This window comes from Macrobrachium nipponense, chromosome 10 (genome assembly GCF_015104395.2).
Source record: "Macrobrachium nipponense isolate FS-2020 chromosome 10, ASM1510439v2, whole genome shotgun sequence".
Lineage (NCBI taxonomy): Eukaryota > Metazoa > Arthropoda > Malacostraca > Decapoda > Palaemonidae > Macrobrachium > Macrobrachium nipponense.
In genome coordinates, this window is record NC_087204.1 from 44,668,868 (window position 1) to 44,693,403 (window position 24,536).

At 35.2% G+C, this 24,536-nt stretch overlaps 1 protein-coding gene across 5 annotated transcripts in view; it reads right to left on the reverse strand.

Annotated features, from left to right (window-relative positions):
• The window catches only part of LOC135223599 (dipeptidyl peptidase 4-like), a 312,810-nt gene that overhangs the window by 150,939 nt on the left and 137,335 nt on the right, over positions 1–24,536 (reverse strand). For 2 of the 5 annotated variants that reach the window (XM_064262155.1, XM_064262156.1), the window contains exon 2: positions 24,443–24,536. This exon is cut by the window's right edge and continues 266 nt beyond it. The exons of the other annotated variants lie outside the window; for them this stretch is intronic. In XM_064262155.1, coding sequence (XP_064118225.1) covers positions 24,443–24,536 — 94 coding nt within the window. The remainder of the gene's footprint in view (positions 1–24,442) is intronic. 5 annotated transcript variants of the gene reach the window in all.

Below are 24,536 nucleotides of genomic sequence, written 5' to 3' on the forward strand. Positions count from 1 at the left end.
TGCCATGACAACCAGAAGTGTTTGAATCGAAGAGGTATTTCGAAATGGCAGAATGTACCTGAAGAGTATGTCATAAAACAGGTGGCTTAAGGTCTACACAGGGAGTTTTGCGGACGTTTAAAAATTAAAAAACTGACCATGAAACACGTCTTTCAAAAAAGGTAAATATAGTAATACATCAAAGGGCTGTTTGAGTGATGCTCTCTAACGGCAGCAGAGTACTGTAGAACTGCTGAAAGTTTATAAGAAGAAATAAGTGCAAGCTGTAGGTGCTATTTGTGAAAATTATAAATACATTACTACTATTGCTGGTCATCATTACCAGCGGTTTCATCGCTTGGGCCTTTGATTCACACAAAATATGGTTGTCGAAACAAAGGCAGAGAGAAATGAAGTGTAACAATACTATGGTTTGTAGAATTGGATCAGGGAGACGAGTGGTACAGGAACACCCTGAAGTGAATGAGTGAAAGAATTGTTCAGAGATAGGGGTTTTGTTGTCCACGGAAGGAGAGAGCGTGTGCAACGAGGAAGTGAATGGCGCCGGGTTTTCTTGAGAGAATTTGAAAGACGTCTGAAATTTCAAAGCAGTTACCTCGTCTACTTCTCACTAGTTAGAAGCGCATGAGGTTAAGCGAACCGCTTTATGTTCCCTGAAGTAACAATAAATACAGAGTGCATTGCTCGTAAATTATGTTATACACGCGCCATATATATATATATATATATATATATATATATATATATATATATATATATACATACGTATATGAATGTATATAATATATATATATATATATATATATATATATATATAATATATATATATACCTATATGAATGTATATAACTATATAACATATATATAGATAGATAGATAGATAGATAGATAGATAGATAGATAGATATAGGGTGTGTGTGTGTGATGAGTAACCAGAGGAAATTAAAAGTAATATGCAATTTGGAAAATACACAGAAAACGAATAAACAAAGGGTGTAGGTTCCCGAATCCCAACAGGGACTATGATAAGGGTGTTGGCCATTTCTACTGGCCATCAAAATATGGTATCAAGGACACTACAGACCTAACGGTGTTCTGTGATCCGGTAAGCTTAGTCAGTCTCTCTCTCTCTCTTTCTCTCTCTCTCTCTTCTCTCTCTCTCTCTGTCTCTCTCTCTCTCTGTCTCTCTCTCTCTCGTCATCTCCTCTATCTCATCTACTCTCTCATGTCTCTCTCTCTCTCTGAAACTTCGCATCATTAAGCATCAACACTTACCGTGAATATTCAATACACATCGAATAAAAGACTGCTAACAGATAAATCGAAACTGGGAGTGTTCTTGTATCTACGTGCGAATATGGAGAGAGAGAGAGAGGAGAGAGAGAGAGAGAAGAGAGAGAGAGAGAGAGAACTACGATACAGTGAATTACTGATGTAATTTCTAGTCTTTCTACAAAAGCCCCTTGAGAACTGCCTTGACGCAATAAAAGAAACTACTTGTGAAATTCAAAGCCATGACTTCATTCGTAACTTGCCTACCTTGAATTAAGTAATCAGCAATAGCAAATTTACACTAAACGGCTTTGACATCCTTCAATCTAAGTAACCAGGACGAAATACCAAGAAATACGCAAAAACTGTAGAAATAATAGAAGCCCAACTGAATATTACATAGAATACATACATTAATTCTATTACTATTAAATGATAGGACTTTCGTGAATATCTTACAGGTTCCTTGAACTCCGGTAGCATACATTAAAACTAGACAAGGTAACAAACAAACTCTAAAGAAATGCAACATGACTTTCAATGTAAAGCCAGGAAATCATGATATAGAACTAAAGTTCGCTCCATATACAGAATAACCGAGTTCAGTGTTCTGAACTTTCTAACCACTATCTTTTATAAAACGGGGCACTTATTTGTAATTGCTGTTTAAGACACGGAGACAGATATCAAAGCTGTTTTTATTTCGAGTCAGGTTCAAGTAATAAGGAACATTCATTCCAACATAAATTGACACCGCAGTTGGCTACTCTGCCGTACAAGTGTTACCAAAAATTCATCTGATAACAGTATCGCATATTTTCAGGTACCACATTTTATCCTCCCTCAACTGCTCTTCGACAGAGTATGGAGTGAACTCATTCACTGGGTTGCTTATCCAAGAAATTCATATTTTTCAAATTTCGAGTCTGGAGCCAAGTCCATTTTTAATAAATGGAGTGGGCATTATTAGAGTGACTTGTTTGTTTTTCTTTCGTAGTAATTTTGAAATAGGTTCCCTCAGCCAGTGAAGTTTAGGGAATGTCTATTAGTTTAAGTGTTGGCAATAATATTATTAGGCATATTAGTAATAATGCGAAATTTAATCAAAACAGACCAAATACTCATATCTCACTCATTATGACGACTAAGTGGCACAAGTAACCTCTGTCTGACCAATGCGTAGCGCCATTCATTTAACTAAACTTGATACCGTTCCCAGTCAAAGAAACCAATCATTTTATTGGCGAGTATATTAAAGAACGTCTTTCGCGGCATAAAAGGTCTTTCATGGCATAAATAAGGTTAACGACACTTTTAGGCAAAGGAATTAAAAAAAAAAATAAAAAAAGTCAAATTAAATTACTCAATAAATTTGCCAGGAATCATTAAAGCTTCCCAGCAATAACCAGTACAGCTAGCCACGCTTATTATGCATCAGCAAAATAAATAAATAAATAAATAACAAGAAAAACATTGTGCAATAAAAATGGATACTATCAGTTTTTGTTCATCCAACTAGTGAAAAACTCATTGATACTAACAAACGTAGCAAAAAGGCCCGAGTTCGCTCAAGCGCCAGCGAGCCTTGTCATAGATTTTTTCTCTGACAGAAATATCAGGTAACCAATGACATTTCACAGACCACCAGTTTTTATTGCAGCAATTGCCTCATCATGACAAAAAGAAGGGAAATATACACGAAACAACTGGTAGAAAAAAATAAGTCCGAATTCAGCGATTCCTTCCATTGCAAAATCTTGCTGACCCACGCAGTGCCTGGAAGCACATACAAGCTCGATGGCAGAGCAACTCTCAATCCGTTGAAGGTTATCAAGAGGTAAATTGCCAGCCATTCGACAGCACTACCGCCATCATCGTCATCCTTACAGGGATTTACTAAACCAGAATAGACACGACGCTGGCCCAGATTTAGTCTGCATAGCCACTACGGATTCCTGGAAGTGGGTGGAATATCGCTCGAGAAGATTTTTTTAAATTCCTACTGCGGACAGTGTCCATAAAACAATCCACGTGTAATGAACACAAAAATGCTCATTGAAGCGTACCCAAGAGAAGAAGATTTACCCAGTATATCATAAAGAGTAATCACCACAAAAGTCAATTCTAATCCTCTACTTCATCTCTCTCTATAACTGCACTTTAATTTGTAGCATATGCGTTGTATCATACCGTGCCAATTCCTCCAGCCAAGTTACTTCAAATGGGTAAGACTATTTATATAAATACATTTGTCAGACTATTTAGAAAATATTACAAATGATAGGTTAATAAAGGATAACAACGCTATATATATATATATATATATATATATATATATATATATATATATATATATATATATATATATATATTAAGTCAAATGACCAAAAATGCAGAGTACTGCTCAAGCACACCAGTCAAAGTGTCAAGGATAAACCAAGATCCTGCCTCATAACACCACCAATCCGAGAAAATTCCCCAGAATGATTCTAGTGAAACTGTAAAGTGATACAAAGCAACATGCAGTTTACATTAACTTATATATGTGTGCGTGTAACATATACATGTGTGTATTGTATGTTATATTATTAATTTATTATATTATTATTATTATTAAATTATTTATTTATTAGTAGTAGTAGTAGTAGTAGTAGTAGTAGTAGTAGTAGTAGTAGTAGTAGTAGTAGTAGTAGTAGTAGTATTCCCTGGAGAGAGAGAGAGAGAGAGAGAGAGAGAGAGAGAGAGAGAGAGAGAGAGAGAGCTCGTATTGCTTTCGATATTTTGCCATTTGTTTGTGCAAATGCCTATAGCCTCACTCAATGTTACCCAAGAACCACATTTTTTTGTGCTTAGCACACACAAAGCTACTGAATCTAAAAACACGACAGCAAGCCAATCTGTAACAACGTTAAGGGACATTGAAATAAGTCAACCAGATCTTTTACACACCAGTTACTCGAAGGGAGGACAGTAGAACCTCTCAAGTGTGACGATTAAAAAATGGTAACTTGAATTGCCCTTTGCACAGGCGACTTTATCTTCATTATTATCAGGTTTAACAAGACCAGTGAGTCACACTGCTAAGTCCACACAAGGTTCTCCTGAAGGATGCGTTCTTGAAAAACTAAGTAAAGATTGAGAAGTTGCACAGCTACGTAGAGACAGACATATAGAAAATAAGGATGTGTCCTTCTGTATAAAAACATCATAAACAAGTGTCGGCAGCGTTTTCATACTATTCGACAGCATATGCCAAAGATTCGTTTTTCTAGTTCCGTTTGTTGATTTCTTTTCTACTTGTTCGCAATATTTATGGGATCGAAGGGATAACCCACAACTTTTGGTACAGTCGACAAGGTGCCGGACAAGGCTCATTTCAACAAACTTTGAACCATATGACAAAATAATAAGAGCTAACTAGGACAATGTCTTTGCAGCTAAAATAAAAAAGAAGTTAGAGAATAGGATCTCTCTCTCTCTCTCTAACACACACACACATAATACACCACACACAAACATATAAAACAATGTGAATGATAAAAAGGGAAAATAATTGTTCACAATTAAAGGATATTCCTAAAATCTGAACACATGGGAAACGTCGATATTTATTACTGCGATATCTGGTTTTTTTTTTCCACTGATTAAATATGAGTTTGTCGAAAGAAGAAAGAACTGAACTGGTATGTTTCAGTAGACGCGAAGGATGGTAATAAAATTCGTGAACAGAATACCATCAAGTCTTAATATTATGATCTCATTTTTATAATTAAATATTCACGACATGGTAACGGGAGTTTTGGTTCACTTTCCGTTACTTGGATATTGCATATCCAAACATGGGAAAAAACTTTCAGATGCGGAAATGGCTTAATGCGATCAAAAATAGAAGATGGCTGGCGTCGTTTGACTGTGGGTACCGAAAATAGCATTAAAAAATAAAACCACACTTTATAATATTACATGAAGTGCTGCAAGCGACTGTGCACTCGATACGAGCACAAACTAAATTACACATGGGCACCTGGACGACGAAGAACAGTCTGCCATAATTCTTGTTATTTTGCTAAGAAATCCACTTATTTTCCTATGAAGTTATGCGCATTCAGCCTGGGAAACTGGACCAAGCACCAAAGCCCGTCCACGGCATTTGAAACGTGGTCGCCCTGGCAACGCCGTTAAGGAACGCTCGTGATAATGTCTCCGGTCCCAGGGTGACGACTCAGCGGTGACATTTTTCACTTCTTCCCGGAAATGCGAAATATCGCTCACGAAGCCACCGGTTAAGTCATCATCTTTCTCCGACGGAGTGACTTGTAAAGAAAAAGAATATTCCGTTCTCCGCGATCCAGTTTTTGCTTTACAGGCCAGTTATATTGCGGCGATTTCACTAAGACATTCTTCCACTAAATTTCTGATATTCACGATTTGCTTTTCGGCAGGAATAATACAATACGAATAACAGAAACGTCTTGGGAAGAATGACAAACTTACAGAAGGTCAAAACTAAATCCACAATAACCGACAACAATAAAGCCATTAAAACAATCTACATTAGCTATTGTGAAAAAAAATAAATCATTATTGCAGACTTCATCGTGTAATTATGTATAAATTCGCCTAATTTATTACCAAATCGTACTGTGTGCAGCAGTTAGTTGATCACTCCAGGAGGGAGAATGAGAATGAGCAGTTGCCCTCCATTTACATTCTGCACAATGTGGAAACTTGAAATGAAAGGACACAATCTTAGACTTGTTAATATTAACGACTTTCTCTTTATTTCATTATTTTTATTTAATGGTTTTCTTCAAAGGAAAAACATTCAAACTGCAAAGCGCAAATGTAATTCAGCTAAAGCTCTTCCCGCCGGTTCCCACCCATAAAAGGCTGGATTCCCAGGTCTGACACCATTTTCTCCTTACGGAAGGAATTTAAATGAAAACTCTCCTTTGATACCGACACCAGAATATCTTGATCGTATCTGTCTTTCTTGTTGAATTCATTATTCTCACCTAATTCATTTTAATGATCTGAGTTTTGAATATATTACTAACCATGTACAGTGATCAATTATTAGTCTATATGTCAGGGGTAAAATTGATCAACTATCCATTAGATGTAATTATCAGTAAATAAACATACGCACTTTTACAGGCATCTCTGGTATATATAAATGTAATAACATTTATTCTAACCTTATTTAATAAACACACTATTTCAGAAACTAGGTGATATATATCATATTTACTTAACATTATATTTTTGCACATTTCCGGTATCAGAGATAATTATAACACATTTCCTCAGCATCAACACTATGCACGAAAAGATGGTATCAAAAGTTAACAGAAGCAATTGAAGAGAGGGGAGAATATTCAGTCAAAGAATAGAAAAATAAAAAATAAAAAAGTTCTCCAGAGACAGAGCACCAGAGGGAAGAACTCTAAAGGAATCTGTTTCCGATATCCGTAAATTTGTGCTGTAAGAAAAAGGAAGGATGAAAGAGATGAGAAAGTACTCGTTTAGCAGGAAAATGAACGCTGAAGAAAACCATAAATAAGAAATTGTAAAATCGAGGACCAATAATACTAACAAGTCTAAAATTATTCTCAACAGCAGGGTTCCCCGTTGGACGAGTGGTTTTCACGCTTGGCTACCAATCCGGAGGTCCGAAGTTCGATTCCCGGCTCGGCCAACGCGGAATTAGAGGAATTTATCTCTGGTGATAGTTCATTTCTCGATATAATGTGGTTCGGATCCCACAATAAGCTGTAGGTCCCATTACTAGGTGACCAATTGGTTCCTAGCCGCATAAAAAAATCTAATCCTTCGGGCCAACCCTAGGAGAGCTGTTAATTAATCAGCTCAGTGGTCTGGTAAAACTAAGATATACTTAACTTATTCTCAATGGCAATCAAGCTCATCAGAGGGTCATCGCAAGGAGGGTCATAGTCTTCACCGGTTCTCTATATAAAAAGTGACAACTGTAAAGCGCATGATATAAAAAGTAACGTTATATATCCAATCTGTCAAAAATGATGCAAAGTTCATATGTAAATCAACGTGAAACTCCTAAATTTAATAAAGGGGAACGTTAAAAATTCAACGGAAAAAACCAGCTACTCCGACTTCATTTAAATTCTAATTCCAAAAACACTACAAGACTGGGTATGCCAACAAAAGATTAGGAACCGGCAATATAAATGTAATGATAAAAATAATATCAATTAAAGTTCAAGATGGCAACCAACAAGTCAGCCTGTTATTTCTAATATATGCTTCAGTCTAGAGAAATTCACGGATACAATTCGTCCCGTTTAAATGAATAGGATGAAGATCCGGCCACAGAGTCTGGATTCTACAGATGCAGGGTTTGTCTATAGCGTCAAAATTCTTAGCACAGAAGATCTCGGCTCATAGTATGGGGCACACCATACATACTAAGAGGTCCACAAACTCCGGTGCATAAGAGTTTGATCTTCCAACATATCTCCATAAGAAGTTTGTTCAAGGATATCATCCTAAAACGTACGATACCACAGATCGGGGCAGGGGACATAAAAATAGAATACATTCACACACACACACACACACACACACACACACACACACACACACACATATATATTATTTTATTTATTTTAATATTTTAAATAATTTAATTTTATTTTTAATATATATAATAATTTTTTTAATTTTATAATTTTAATATTAGAATAATATATATATAAGTTATAATATATCTTATATTATATCAATATATATAAGGTAATTTTAATCTTCCTTTTTCACGAAGATAGATATATGAGGTTGTAGTCCAAAGGGGAAAAGAATAGCTGAAATTCCTTTTAGAGACAGTTTCGCCCGAAACTGTTGACCTAAAAAGGAATTTCAGCTTTTCTTTTCCCCTGTGTACTACAACCTCATATATACATATATATAATGAGTGTTTTCCTTCTAATTATCACGAAATAATCTATAAAAAGTAAATAAGAATATGAGAGATTCCCAGCCAACAGTAAATAAATGCACTGACATTATTCGGTCGACGCAAGACAAAAATCATTAACACCACAGGCGATCTTCGTGGCAGTCTAACTGTGCCAGTTTTCACCAATACCATCCTACCGACCGACAGATACAAAATGCATTGCGCATGATGCTGGCGTGTCTCCTACTGTTCAGATACGGGATGATAATCATCTCCAGTTGCAGGGGTCTATCCCCTGGGGTTTCAGGGAGATCTCTTTGCGGAATATGTCTGGCTGGCGTAGCTCTATTACGTTGTTAATATTAATTACATAGCTGCATATTCAAGTGAATTTCAAAGTGAAGACAAAACAACGGAAGAGGGCTGGCATCCAAGAGCAAACCATATTCACAAAAACAATATACGGCCAGTAGTCTTTCCTTTGCGCATTTGATTAGCAATAAAATGTAACTATATATAAAAGCAAACTTACAGACTAACCCAATTTTACATAGGAATGTGTTTACAAATAGTGTATCCTAACAGATTAGTTCCATACGAACAGTGCTACAGAAACATACCTGACTGAACACCTCATTTTTATCACCAATTTTCTAAATGCGAAGATAGCCATAGGTGAATCACAAGGAATTGCTCATTCAATCCCATACAGTAAGAACTTACTGTCTTAAAATATATCATACGGTATTGATACACCAGATTAAAAAAAAAACATGAGCATGTTTTCCTTGGACTCTATTGAATACACTTTTTAAGAATATATGAAAAAAGTAGCACTTCAACCGGTACGTTTTGCATTAGGATATAAACTCCTCATTACTGCAATCCGATCAATATGTATGCTCCTTTGATCCTATGCCTAACTTATTAATAATACAAAAGACAAGTATTGATTGCGCAAAACGAAGGCTACAGAATTCAAAAAGTGAGAAACTGCAGAGGAAGAAAAGAGGCAGAATAAAGGTCTCAGCTTATGAAATAGTTTTATGATAGGAAAAGGGATCATTGTAACATCATAACAACATTCGAAGACCATAAAGCCTCATATCAGAAAATGAGTAATAGCACAAGTAGGCCGACGCCTGTCTGCTCCAATAAAGCCAAGAATGATTCTGACCAAGGAAATACAAACACATCAAGAACAACAATAATTCAAATGTTCCTTGCAGAGGATGACAAGATTAGATCAGGTAAAAACTGATGACCAGTGTGCCTGCTGACTTAACGGAATCTACCTGATATACAAAAAATGATTTCAAGAAATTCACATTATTAATATTTACTGAACTGTCGCAATCTCGCTCCGCAAAACTCCATGAATTTTTTATATCGATTTTATTCTTAAGCACATTTTTCCTAGCTAATTATTCTTTATTTTTGCGCTTAAATCTTTCTTCTCTGTGCAAAGGGCATCCTGCTCTGTAGAAATCTGCTATTCATCTTGTCTGAACGTGATTGGGGAAGAACGCCCGATGCTTCCTTGTTACAAGAAACTGGAAGAACACCTTGGGAGGGCGAGCATCAAGTCAACCAGCTTATCAGAAAAGGAAAGTAACGGAACGGCAAATCCGATCAAATGATTCACTGGAAATAAGAAAAAAATCCGATACCATTATCCTCCTCCCAAAGTGGATTTATCGACGACAAAGATTAATTCACCTTCAATTATTGGTTTGCTTTACAGCTTTTATAATAGCGCAATGAAACCATCCAGCATCACTTAATATCCAATCATAATAAGCAGGTACTAAATTTTAATCATCACAAAATAAAATGCTGGTGAAAATAATTTCATTACTCGTAGTAAACAAACGGTTTCATTATTTAGACGTTACTTGAAATACAGAACGTACACAGCTGCCGAAGTCCTTCCCCTCATATGGCGCAGGAAAACTGCAAACAAAAATAAAAAAGAAACTGGCTAAGCAACGTGCGCTGTGTAAACCAAAAAAGTGACCTCCTCTATCTGTGGTCAAAGGAAGACAGAAAAGAAAGCGAACAGCTGAAAGGTCAAGACCTTTCGGGGGGAAAACTCGTTCGGCCAAGGATATCGACGTGGCTCTTCCAACACTTCTTCCCTCTCCTCCTCTTCTTCTTCTTTCACAATTTCTCTATGAGAGAGAGGGGAAAAGAGAGAGAGAGAGACCGTTAGCTCTTTGAATCAACGATGAAAGCGAGTCATTTCTCTTAATCATTATTCAAGCAATGTACAACACTTGGTTGCACAAAGCGGGAAGAGCGAATGTCATTTCGTCTTGGTGTGTTTCATGAACGATGGTATCTTGGTAAAATTTCTCTCTCTCTCTCTCTCTCTCTCTCTCTCTCTCTCTCTCTCTCTCTCTCTCTCTCACTGTATTTAATATGCTTCTATAACATGTTGAAATATATTACACATTACACTAGCAAATGCAAAATTATTAACACAAGTAAAAATTACGTAATAATAAGAATATAAACGTAAATACAAACACACTGATATATATATATATATATTATATATTATATATATTATATATATATATATATATATATATACATACATATACATATATATATATATATATATGTATATACATACATACATATAATATATATATATATATATATATATATATATATATATATATATATATATATATTATATATATATATATATACACTTATGCCTTACTGCATGCAGAATATTGTGTTCTCATAATGAATAGGTTCAAGGGTTCATCACGAAAAGAGCAATAATAGCTTAGGAACTTAATGCTGGACATTCACCATTTTAAAAGCCTTCTTTAACAATGACGTCAAAAGTGCATGAATTTACTATCACTCCTCCTACGACATCTCCAATCTCATCAGCTCTTAAAACACTACACAGAAAGCACGTCCAGTTGAACATTCACTCTTTCACCTTGGCATACACGGATGCAAAAACAAACAAAGCACTTTCTTTCCATATTTCTCACCGACGGGATGCAGCTTCAAGTATCCCCTGGCTATTGGCTATTTACATTCAGTGACTTAAACAACATACAGAAAAATCTGTCTTACAAAGAATCAATCCAATCATAATATATATATATATTATATATATATATATATATATATATATATATATATATATATATAATCTTTCATTAACAGATTAACAATAATTCGCAGTGTTTAATTTCCTGCGTCCGGTGGGAATTGAAAATGTCCCCAAAAATAGACACTCGCCTACTCATACACACATAGATACATACACAAAATACACATACGCATGTATATATATCATAATATATATATATATATATATATATATAGATATATATATATATATATATATTATATATATATATATATATATATATATATATATATATAGTGTGTGTTTCGTATAGGCGAGTGTGCATTTTTGAGAAAATTTTTAATTCCTAAGGGAAGCAGGAGATTATTAAACACTGTGAATTATTGTTAAACTGTTATTAAAAGATTCACATCTAAACACATAAATCAACAACAAAATAGTAAATGCGTCACCCAAGAAAGGGCAAGATTAGAAAAAAATGCAACTTGGAAAATACTTCCCAAAGCAAAGCATCACGACGTCTGAGTTAATTAGCAGCAAAGCATATATCTTTCTTATGATTGCACATTTAAAAAATCTACCCGTTATTAAAAAGTTTAATAAACGTAAAATCCGTAATTTCATTATACCCAACGTTTCTCCCCTTCAAGAGAGAGAGAGAGAGAGAGAGAGAGAGAGAGAGAGAGAGAGAGAGAGAGAGAAATCATCGAAAGTGCTCACAATCACACGGATTCTCTCACCTGCAAAGTAGGACTTATGGATGAAAAAAGATTCGTGAGGGAATCTTTGTTACGGTCCATTGTTGCGGCCAGAACTACTGTCACGATTACAGCCACACCTTTGCTATTGGAGAGAGAGAGAGAGAGAGAGAGAGAGAGAGAGAGAGAGAGAGAGAGAGAGAGAGAGAGAGTAAACAATATTCATATTTTGGGAAAACACCCTTTTGATGAAAACCACTAGTCCTTTTAGCGTGCAAACACTCGTTATCTTTCTGAAGATTTACCATGTAGGCACAGATTCTAGTTCACAATACCTATCTATCAAGCTTAATATATAAATAAACAGGGCTGAAACAAATGGTTATAGAATGATACTGTATATCAGTTGTGCAAACACAGACATCAACAATGTGTGAACAGGTACAAAGCTCCCACTGTTGTGATATATATTTGGAAAACCAATATAACTTGCATATGTCGCTTCAAGTCTACCATGCTGTCACCACAGCATATCCCCTGCTAGCATTGGTTATTTTTGCTTTGATGTATTCATCGTAATTTGTGCATTACATCTCACAAAGACATTTTTATTTCATATGCCATATGAATAAGATTTATATCTGTGTAAGACATAGTACGTAGTGTGGCAAACTGGTATTTGTCCTAATAACCTGTCTGAATGTTCAGGAACGGAATGGAATATGAAATCGAGGCTTGAAGCCAAGCACCGGAATCCGAGGGATTATTTAGCCCTATAATGAATTTGGTTTGAGGTGAATATGTATGGCGATGAATTTATAAATTAAAACAAATAAAATAAAATAATGATTTTAAAACAATGGTAAAAAATTTGTCGTTAGTGAATTATTATTTTCGTTTGTGTTGTTTGTGAGGTATTTGCTTGCTTTTAATGTTCCCGGTGTAGCGTACTCAGTTAACTTCTGTAATTCTTGTGTTGAGGTTTGTATTACATGTAATACTATTTCGTCTTAATGAACAAACAACTATGCTTCCCTGTGATGAAGCTGCACATACGCTAATGAAAAAATTATTACACAGGTGATAAAATAAAAAAACGATATATCAGAAGCGCATCAATGCACAGTTTTTTCTTAACAGACTCCCAAGGACAAAAGTAATAAAAATACAGCGATAAAGCAACAACAACAACAACAACTAAAATACTGACAAATCGTAAAGGAAGATGATCTGTACCCAATGCATTAATAATCCTCGAGGAGATGAGCAATCGGTGAACATTATGAAGAGTAAATACTGAACGCTGGCATAGGTGTAGAAACCAGAATCAAGTTCCCTCAGAAGTATTAGCATCACGCACAACAGAAGCTCGAACTTGAGAGCCATAGTGTGTGTGTGTGTGTGTGTGTGTGTGTGTGTGTGTGTGTGTGTGTGTGTGTGTGTGTGTGCGCCGTTGTCAAATTATGGCTGTATTCGTGCTGCATTTGTAAACTGCCTACTATTTCCCACTAAACTTGTAAAAGTTAGTAAGGCTGAATTATCATGCCACAGCTACTTTATTTCAACCCACTTAACATAAACATACAAAAATCCAAAAATATACACAGCAATTTGATACCGATGACAACTGTGGTAGTGATCTATCTATCTATCTATATCTATCTATCTATCTACTATCTATCTATCTATATATATATTTAATATAAATATATATTATATATTATAATATATATAATATATATATATATATATGTGTGTGTATATATATATACGTATATTAATATGTGATAGTGTGTGATAGAGATATATAGATAGATGGATAAAGGAATTTTAAATCATAAGAAAGATTGTTAAGTCGACTAGCATTACCTGTATTGGGAAACCTAAGATTACAGAAATGAAAAAATGACAAATTCTCGTGAACAAGCACAACCGTAACACTAATTCCAGTATTACTTGAGGCAGAGCTATTGAAAGCCTTTAGCCTGAGACATCAGAATGAGAGAGATGTAGAGAGAGAGAGAGAGAGAGAGAGAGAGAGAAGAGAGAGAGAGAGGCAGGCCTCAACAGTTAGCTTTGATTGAAGAAATTTTACGTTTTCCTGTAAAAAATTGCAAGAATAATAAGACTCCGTAACAAAATACATTGCAATTCCTTTTGCATTGCACCCACGCCACATGACGCAATCAAGTGACCAACAAGAAGTAAAATATGCCCCGAAGGAAACAATTTCCTTTTACGTAAAGCATTATCACTGGATACTGCAAGAAAACATTATTTCCATTTGGTACACGAAGCTCCGCTGAATGACGCCGCAAAGTCTTGCAACTAACACAAATCGGTAAGGTAAATTTTCTTTATCTAATAAAAAATTCTTTAGACAAAATAAAAAGAATTATTCTAAAACTATCAATAATTCCACATCAGTTCTAGAATACGATAAGAGCTTTCCCATAAGTTAAACCTAAAGAAATATAAAAGTTAGAAAGTATATTTAACGACAGACTAAAATTCTTTCATTCTTAAATTATCAAACCAGATGGAAACGTCTGGGATATTATGCTAGAATGCTCAACAGAGAGAGAGAGAGAGAGAGAGAGAGAGAGAGAGAGAGAGAGAGAGAGAGATAGAGAAGAAGAAGAAGGAAGGAAGGAGAAGAGAGAGAGAGAGGTGACAACAGACAAAATTTGATTATTTTGCAGTCGTAGATAATGATGTCTGCCCAGGCTGCCCGGGAGTTTTTTCATTAGTTGAGAGTTGGACAGTTGGACACCCAGAAGTAAAGCCGTTAACTACCTATCAAGCTTGTATATATTCTATGGATGAACGCATAGCATAGAAAATTATTGATGATGATTCTCTCGAACATGAGGATGTCTGCACACTTTGTATGTGATAACGATCACATCCCTCAAGATAACAACAAGGCATATACACTTCATGCTCGTTGTCTGTGCATACTTTCACCATTTCTAATTTCAGAATAAAACTTTGTTTATAAAGTATTCTAATTAATCCAGTATGATAAGACACAGGATAACGTTCACAATCCCTCAAGATAAACAACAGGCATTATACTACTCTGCTCGTTGTCTGTGCATCACTTTCCACCATTTCTAACTTTCAGAAACTTAAAAACTTTGTTTATAAAGTTTTTATGCTAATATTTCCGCATCGCAAGGGTCTGTGTTCGAACACAACGATGGGGAAGAGATCAATTTTATGTAACTGCGAAGGATGTGAAGGACCTTCCTCTTCGGAGGAGAAAACAAGCAAGTCGTGATTCTCTCGCCTTAAGGACAATCGAATGGAAATGTGATGATAAAACTAAATAGAAGCAAACAAAAAATAAACACTAATTCTAACACAGAGTTTAAAAACCATTGTAAATTAATAAGCCCTACATTTTTTCGTATAAATAATTAATACACTTGAGGAGTGACACTACGGATGACCTAAACCAAAATTTGGGCAAGTTTCCAAATAAAACTTCTTGAAAAATGGGCAATTTTCCTAATAAAACTTCTTGGAAAATGGGCAAGTTTCCTAATAAAACTTCTTGAAAAATAAAAGATACTATCGATAACAGAGGCAAAAGGCTGGGTGAAGCCTACAAAGATTTTCCATCTAAAAATGAAAGCTCTCCTCCGTAGGAAAAACACGTAAAGGAATTGGCCCAAAATGTGAAAGCCAGATTTTCCAATCAGCGAATTAGTTCGTGACGATATTCTTAATGACAGACCGGATAACAGCACCTCAGCAATTTGAACCGGAACAGAGAAACTCATTAAAGACGTCTGCGCCAAAACTTTTTTCAAGTATTAAAAAGGAAACGTACAAAAGACGAATATTTATATTTTATAATTCGCTATAAGCAAATTTTCCCGAGTTGTGTTCACTATCACTGCGAGCTCCTTGTTTACAATGGTTATCATCAAATAGGAATATGTAAATTCAAACCGTTATCTGTTGAAGTGAAATATGTATAGTGAAGAGAGAGAGAGAGAGAGAGAGAGAGAGAGAGAGAGAGAGAGAGAGAGAGAGAGAGAGAGAGAGAATTACTGCCACATTTCCCCGATGTTCCACGAATAATTAAGGGACCTTATTAATATAACTCTAAAATCACTTCAGACGTAAAGAACAGATGCTCACGTAATTAATTCCGGGAAGCACAGAGCTAATTTAAACGATCCCTTGTATCCCCTCCGAAGTTATTTTCCAGTATAACTTGACACTAAGGTTATTGCTTTCTGAACCATAACTCTCGCGGGATTATCCAGTTTATCAGCCGTCGAAATACAGCCGAGAACTACTCCTGACTCCGATTCAGTTTTGTTTTTATCAGCAAAATACAGGAAATTCCAAAGCCTCCTCCAATGCTGACGAAGAGTAATGAAAATCAGATAGTGTTTCTGAAAAGGATTTAACGTAAACCAATAATTGTATAGGAAAAACAAGGGAGGAGTAAGGAATGAGAAAATATGGAAAACAGGAAATAAAAAAAAAGTAGGTGAAGTGAGCGCTGCTTTTTCCAATTTTTTTTTTTTTATTATTTTAACTTACCGCCTCAAATTTACTTCAAACGGCCACTTACCTGAAAAGAAAAAAGAAAATATCTCAATGTTACTTAAGCTGAAGTTATATATGAAAGAGCGGTAAACATTACCAATTCCACGCAGGTGTAAAAACAAGGATGATCAAAAGTTGTAGAAATGACTCCAGCTGTGTGTGTGGTGTGTGTGTGTGTGTGTGTGTGTGTGTGCTATAGAAGGAATGGAGCAAAGGAAAGAACAGAATTATTCAAGACGATAACTCTGGCGTGGTATGAATGGAATAATCACTACAGAAATTGTACAAAGAATTCAAATATATAGATATAAATAGACATACAAAACATACTTCTATGAAACAAGCCTTTACGATTAGATGATTCAACGTTTGAACACTTGCCTAATTATATTAAAAATCAATTACATTAGATCTGGACATGACCTTTCCTTTCGCCTAACAACACAACACACACTCACACAACACACACACACACAACACACACCACACACACACACACATATATATATATATATATATATATATATATATATATATATATATATAATATATATACATGAAACAAGCCATTACGATTAGATGATTCAACGTTTGAACACTTGCCAAATTATATTAAAAATCATTTACATTAGATCTGGACATGACCTTTCCTTTCCTCCAACACACACACACACATTATATATAAATATATATATATATATATATATATATATATATATATATATATATATATATATATATATATATATATATATATAAAGCTGATTGAAATTATCCGTGAATTAAGTCAATATAGTTACTGCTGCTGATGGGGTCTCGTCATCCTATTTTCGGTTACAGATGGGATGCTACAAGGGGATGCAGTTTCACCTCTGCATGGAGGAAGGGTAACTAGTTGAATATTCAAAACATTAATGAACAATGATATCCACTACAGATTCTCTTCCGTTGGAATTTAATAAGAAATATATTGCTAATTCAGATAGAGAACTGGCTGAACACTTATTTGATCTGATTTAGGAGATAGGTTGCCAAAGCCATGAATCGGGACACTTTCTTCCACTCGGCGCCGAAGACGGTGAAAAGAGAGAGTTGGAGTGGTTGGGGGGTAGGACAGAGGGATCCAGATAATAATCAAGGAAAAGGAGAACGAGGATATATAGGCGGAATTGGGAGGAAAGCCCCACAGTCGTTCTAAGAAGTAACAATTAGGTATGTCTGACAGCAAGTGTAAAGAAAATTAGAAAGTGAGGCTGAAAGGACGCTGCAAACATCCCTTTAGCACGTGATGTGCACTGACAGCACTTAACCTCAAAGGGAGGCCTGGGTTGAGTAAGATTTTGACATCAAATACGTTTAGTACGATCTATATTGGTATAAGGACATGAATCATAGCATGAAAATGAAACTGTATCGAAAATGATTCTATCGCTTTCAAAATACTCGTGATGCTTTGAGAAGAATATTGAGGGTTAGATAGCAGACATCGTTATAAATGATAGGATAAAGAAACCAGTGAAGTTCCCCATATAAACGAGATAATGTTGAAAGGGAAATGGAGATGGGTTGGACTTGACCATCGCACTACTCATGGGAGAAGAGTATACTCTCTAGTGTCAGCTTGGCTACTTGGATGAGAACCATGAGATGGGAGGCTGCAAAGGGGTGGAGAATCGTGGAAGTTCAAGCACAGGCAAAATGTGAGAGGTGGAATTTCACTGAGTCCCCTTTAGTCGCAAGGTGAAATGTAATGTATGTATGTATATATGTATATATATTTATAACTATATAAAAATACCTTGTACAATTATATATATATATATATATGTGTGTGTGTGTGTGTGTGTATGTATGTATATTGTGTTTGTGTGTAAGGAGAAAAGAGAACAACTTTTCAAGTGATGAATGTGCGTTTTCAATATAATAATATAATAGTTAAAAAAAATCGTCACTGAAGCATTAAAAACTCGAAGATAGTTACTACAAAATAACACGTCAAAAGAAATCGAAATATCACTACGCATAAAATTGTCGGTCATTCAGTTGTGAAGACTGACAAACTTCAAAGTCGCCATCAAAGGTTGTCAGTGATCCAGAAAATGCATAATAATAGAAAACGGATATACACGTCATTTTACAATGTAATTTCGTCGCTTTCCATGGACACGTGTAACTACGTTCCCACAGATCAATAGGCACTTGACACTGAAAGCAAGAAACAAAACTACTACTTACACCAAAAACCATATATAATATATATATATATATATATATATATATATATATATATATATATATATATATATATATATATATATATAACAGGTGAAGAGGCAGAAGAGCTCAATACATTGGGTTGCTTTAATGTTGCCAACGTTTCAAGACTATGGTCTCATTTTCAAGGCTATAAAAAACCAAAATTACATGAATTACAAACTTGTCCAAGATTAACATAAATTGTTACATACAAATAAGCACGAGAAAAAATATAATATAGAAATAAAATAAAAATAAAAATAACTAAAAACACAAATGTATTAAACACTAAGTAAAAAACTGTTAAAAAAAATTTCTAAATATATAAAACAAACCTTACAACCCGAGGTTCGGTTGCTAATTGCCTGTCAGAGCGAGGAGTCGAGATAACCAAGGAAAGAAGATAAGAGTGGGCGGTCTAAACAATGTATAATGGTACTGCTGTAGTGTTGTTATTCAATGTTGGAACAAGGTGCTTAATGGCCAAGGACTCGTGCACAAATATGCAATGTAGAATCAACTACGATGATTTTAAGATAATTTTATCCAGCTCTAATGAAAACCAACTTCCTATACTCGAGTCCTTGGCCATTAAGCACCTTGTTCCAACATTGAATAACAACTCTACAGCAGTTCCATTATACATTGCTTAGACCGCCCACTCTTATCTTCTTTCGTTGGTTATCTCGACTCCTTCTCGCTCAGACAGGCCTTTCAGCAACCGAACCTCGGGCTGTAAGGTTTGTTTTATATATATTTTTTTAATTAAAAATTTTTTTTACTTAAGTGTTTAATACATTGTGATTTTTAGTCATTTTTATTTGTATTTTATTTTTTAATATTATATTTTTTTTCTCGTGCTTATTTGTATTTAACAGTTTATGTTAATCTTGCCGGACAAGTTTGTAATTTATGTAATTTTGGTTTTTTAATACCTTGACAATGAGACCATCGTCTTGAAAGGTTGGCAACAATAAAGCAACCCAATGTGACAGACTTACATATATATCTATATATATATATATATTATATATATATATATATATATATATATTATAATATATATATATATATATATATATATATAATGTGTGTACAGGGAGAGAATGGGACAAGAGTAAAAAGCTAGGTAAGTGACAGTCTGCACAAATACTGAAAGGCGGCACCTTCAAGAACCACCTCCTCCACAAGGAAAGTTCCTTAGCGTTACACAGAAACTGAATGTTGTTTCCTGTTGCCACTATTCTTGCCTTGTATAATGTGGAAACTCTCAACACACGACCTGCTAGTAAGGCATCAAGTGGATAAATAAACTTCCATGAAACAGAAAGGCAATTTGAGAAATAAAAGGGAGTCGTCATGAGATGTAGTATTGCCCGATCCACTTCAGCTTCTTCTTCATTAGGGTCTGTGAACTACTTCTGATATAGTGATCCATCATTCAGTGGAATTTCACCAAGACTGTGACAGTAGGCAATGCTAATACCTCGGAAGTGAAAGACTTGTTAAATTCTATTTAGTTTTTATGCCTCCTTGCCGTTTTTTCAAATATACTCATCAATGATCTAGTCGCAAGGAGTTCACGGAATTTTTGTTGTACCAATAAACACATTCCGTTCCGAATAACAATAAAATCAGTTACATAAGGAATATTTATGATAAAATAAAAAAAATGCAGAAATTTATCTTTATATGTTAAGTAGCAAACTATACATGCATGTAACACAGCTGAGCTTGTTTCACACTGCAAGCCGCCTCATAAACTCACTAAGCTAAAACACAGCAAAACTCACCGTATCTCTCTCTCTGCACAAACCCTGTTTTCTCACACAATGGATTGACGTCTTTACCACTGGTGACACTGAGTTGCTGGAAAGATCCTTGAAGAAAACTACCGAAATAATCATCATGGCTATGATTCAAGGCAAAAAAAAAAATTTTTTTCTAAAATGTCATCTGCTTCATTACTACGCTGACAAATGACCCAGTTGCCCTTCCGCACTTATACTCAATTTCACACCTTAATGAATATTCATTGTCATACTCTACCCTGTAACAGTGCTGACCGGATACGGAAAACAGCGAGTGGAAGATCAAAAGACAAGCAAGTCCTTTAGACAAACTCCCTTTAATTGCAAATCTTCAAAGGACTTCATTTCTGTTCTGCCTTACTTGGTATTTCCACTGAAATGCTAACTAGAGATGTACGTGATTCCGTTTATTAATGTACAAACTGTTGTTTATTTCATGGCAGCATTCAAGTCGTTCATACCGTACTTCGCAAGTAAAGTATTACAATTGGTTTGAAGGCTGGGCCATGGATTATCAAAACCAACTCTTTTTGTAGATGGAGACAGAAATTTTAAAATAAAACCTTGAATAAAAACGAGCTCAAAATGAAGGTATCCAACATAACGCGCTGTAATTAATATTCAGCTCATGTACAAGGATATGTATTCCAAGTAAAAAAAAAAACGATTTTCCATAATTTAAATCGGTCAACGGGTTAGGCGCAGAACCCAGACATCTTATGACTGGATAGATAGGAAAAAGCTGCTTCCGTTAAATACCGGTTCCAGTCACCGACATTTTTTTTTTATTTTCTCGACCTCAGTTGTCTTCATCTGCCAAACGCTAAGCGGTATATGACATTTTGCATCTCCTACTGAGGTCCGTTTACTTTCACTGCTAAAAGCCTTTTCCCGTGCATGATATCATCCGTTCTCTAAATATATTCATTCAAGACAGAAGGCGTACTGATTAAAAACACCCAAACTTATGCCACAATAAATACTATAGCGGATTTGCGTGCGCCAGAATTAACTTGGTTATATTGATTAAATAATATTTACATTTACCTCACCGATACTTGGGTATGACTACCAGCAGGACATGCGCATAGACACACACAAAATTAAAATCGTATGCACATCAAAAGACAAAATGTGCAATGTTCTCATCACAGCTAATTTCTAACCCCAAGATGACAACAAAGCTCCTTGACAATCATTCCTTCCTCGGAAATGATAAAAACGTCAGAAAATTTGAGAAAATTACTTAAATTACTTATTGCACTAAGAGAGTTCAAATGAGCCAAGAGTATACATCCTACACAGTCAAGAGTTGGTCATGGTGCATGAAACCGTAATCGCACAAGACAGTTCAACGCAATAACGAAGTTTCCCTCCATCACTCAACATATAAAACACGGAAGCAATCTCACACCGGACAGAACTTTATCAAGAAAAAGTGGATCCTCATCGTCCCCTTGAAGGGCAACATCAAGGTAAATAGAAGTCAGCTCAGGGACAATAAATGGTGCGGCCAGAACTTCAAAGGCAATTTGGGTGATTACGAGCATTTTTTCTTTTTTATTCAGTATGGGTGGGTTGCGTATTCAGTGAAGAATTCCTATCTGCTACAAATACACAAAGATAATATAATGAATATTTACAAACGTGTACCCATTCATGTATATCACCGCACTGTGCCTACAAACACACACACACACACATATATAGTATATAAATATATATATATAATTATAAAACTATTATATAATATATATATAAATCTTTAAGGTGTGCGCACCCGCGCGAGCGTTTAACTGCAGCAAATCAAAAATAAAACCAGTTTCCCTCAGCAGGCTCAGGCTAAAATTTAAGATGAAATGTGCAAACATTTCATCAAGATGAAAGTGGCATAATCTTAATCATGTGCTCCACAACATAAACTTCACTATCAAAGACTTAGGAAAACCCGTTTCATAAAACACCATCTAAAAGTTATGCTGAAACTTGAATCTTTTGACACTTGTGCCATTGTTTAACAAAACGACACGAATGCAGGCCAGAATGAAGACAAGCAAAGTGTGATATTTGATTAGCTACGCCTGGACTACCTTGTTAATAATGAAAAAAAATTCCACTTTTTATCTCTTTACTACTCGCCTATCATAAAAAGTTGTAGAAATTAGCCACGTGTGCCAATATAGGAAATATAGGAAAACGACAGAAAAATATATACACTTATATACAAGCTATGTTGAAAACTTGCAGACTACATTTGAGACCAAAATTTGCAAAAATTGTTAAACCAAATTAATTCTAACATCCGACAAGCTTATCTATCCATCACTGTCTTCTCTTATAGATATTTGACTACTTTGTTGTCTTATTGGGCAAAAAAAGCAACAAATATTATAGATCTTAGATCTCTAAACACCCGAATGTCGAGTCAGGCATGAATCTTACTTCGTTCCTCGCATTTTCCCCTCTCTTATGACTGGCGATTTGTATAACAGATCACACAGACATGATGATACCGAAAACTGATGAATTCTCCTTAATTTATTCATAACAATGTCATAGGTAACTTGTTAAAACAAGAATAACATGATCAAGTCACCATATAGCTTGTACGGAGCTAATACTCTACAGTGCCACGAAATTGCCCGAGACCTATATATTTAACAGGAAAAGGTCTATTACGCAGTCATCATCCATAATACATCACATACGAGAGTTCCTTTGTTGAAACACCCATTACTTATGAGCTCTCTACTGCCTGTTGTGATGCCAACTTTCCTATGCATCAACATTCACAGTCGTGTGACTGACATAGATTATTCTACGCATACAAGTAAAAGTAAGGTGGCAAGATGTCACATCTTTGGAAAATTACTGTCAGTGATGGGTAATTACACAGCCGCAGCAGCTACCAAACGGGTTGACTTTGCATTTGCAAACTTATATGAACTCCGAGAGTGACTATTTTATTCTATTTTAAGTACAAGTTCATAAAAATAATAAATAAATAAATAAATAAAAACTTACATGGTTTTCTGTAATTGGATTCTTTTTTTTCAATCAAACGTAGATTTGTGCGCAAGTGCGTATACAATGACGCACTATATTATATAATATATATATATATATATATATATATATATATATATATATAATATATATATAATACATAACTTGTAACATACCACTCCGAAAAATACATATTGAAGATGTACGTGAAATATATCGCTAACTCCTGGTAGTATGAGAGAAATTGGTCCATCGCTAACCCTTGGTAGTATGACTGTCTATACTTGAGAGAAATTGGTCCATCGTAAAACATGGAAAAATGATTCCGAGAAATCTCGCCGTGGTTGACTAATCTCACGAAGAAGAAAGCAACAGGGCGACAATTTCACACTCTCCCTCCAAGTATTATTCCAAATCAACCCGCCAATTAAATAGTTCGTCGCATTCACAGACTAATAATACTCTAGAAACATTTTCCATCTTCAGGATTTAACCTTTTTTCTTACGTCTTTGTATTATTCTAATATACAACTAATGAAGACAAAATGAACACATTTTGGTTGTCTAATTTATTAACATCAACGATGGCCATGATCGAAAAAAAAACCTACAAAACATCCCAAATTTCAATGGATTTCATAAACATCGATGAAAAACAGAGAAATGCGCACGCAATGCACTCAATACACAATAATACTCTAATTAAAAATCACCAAATCATAGATGGGGCTTCGGTGCAATTGATGAAAAGAGAACAGAAAACCTTTCAACCTACCGTGGTATCATTAGGCTGCTGGCGCTCTCGGTTATTAGGCAAGCTGTTCATCGATTCGTGATGACCCAAGGTCTCGTAGGTCGACAGCGTTGCA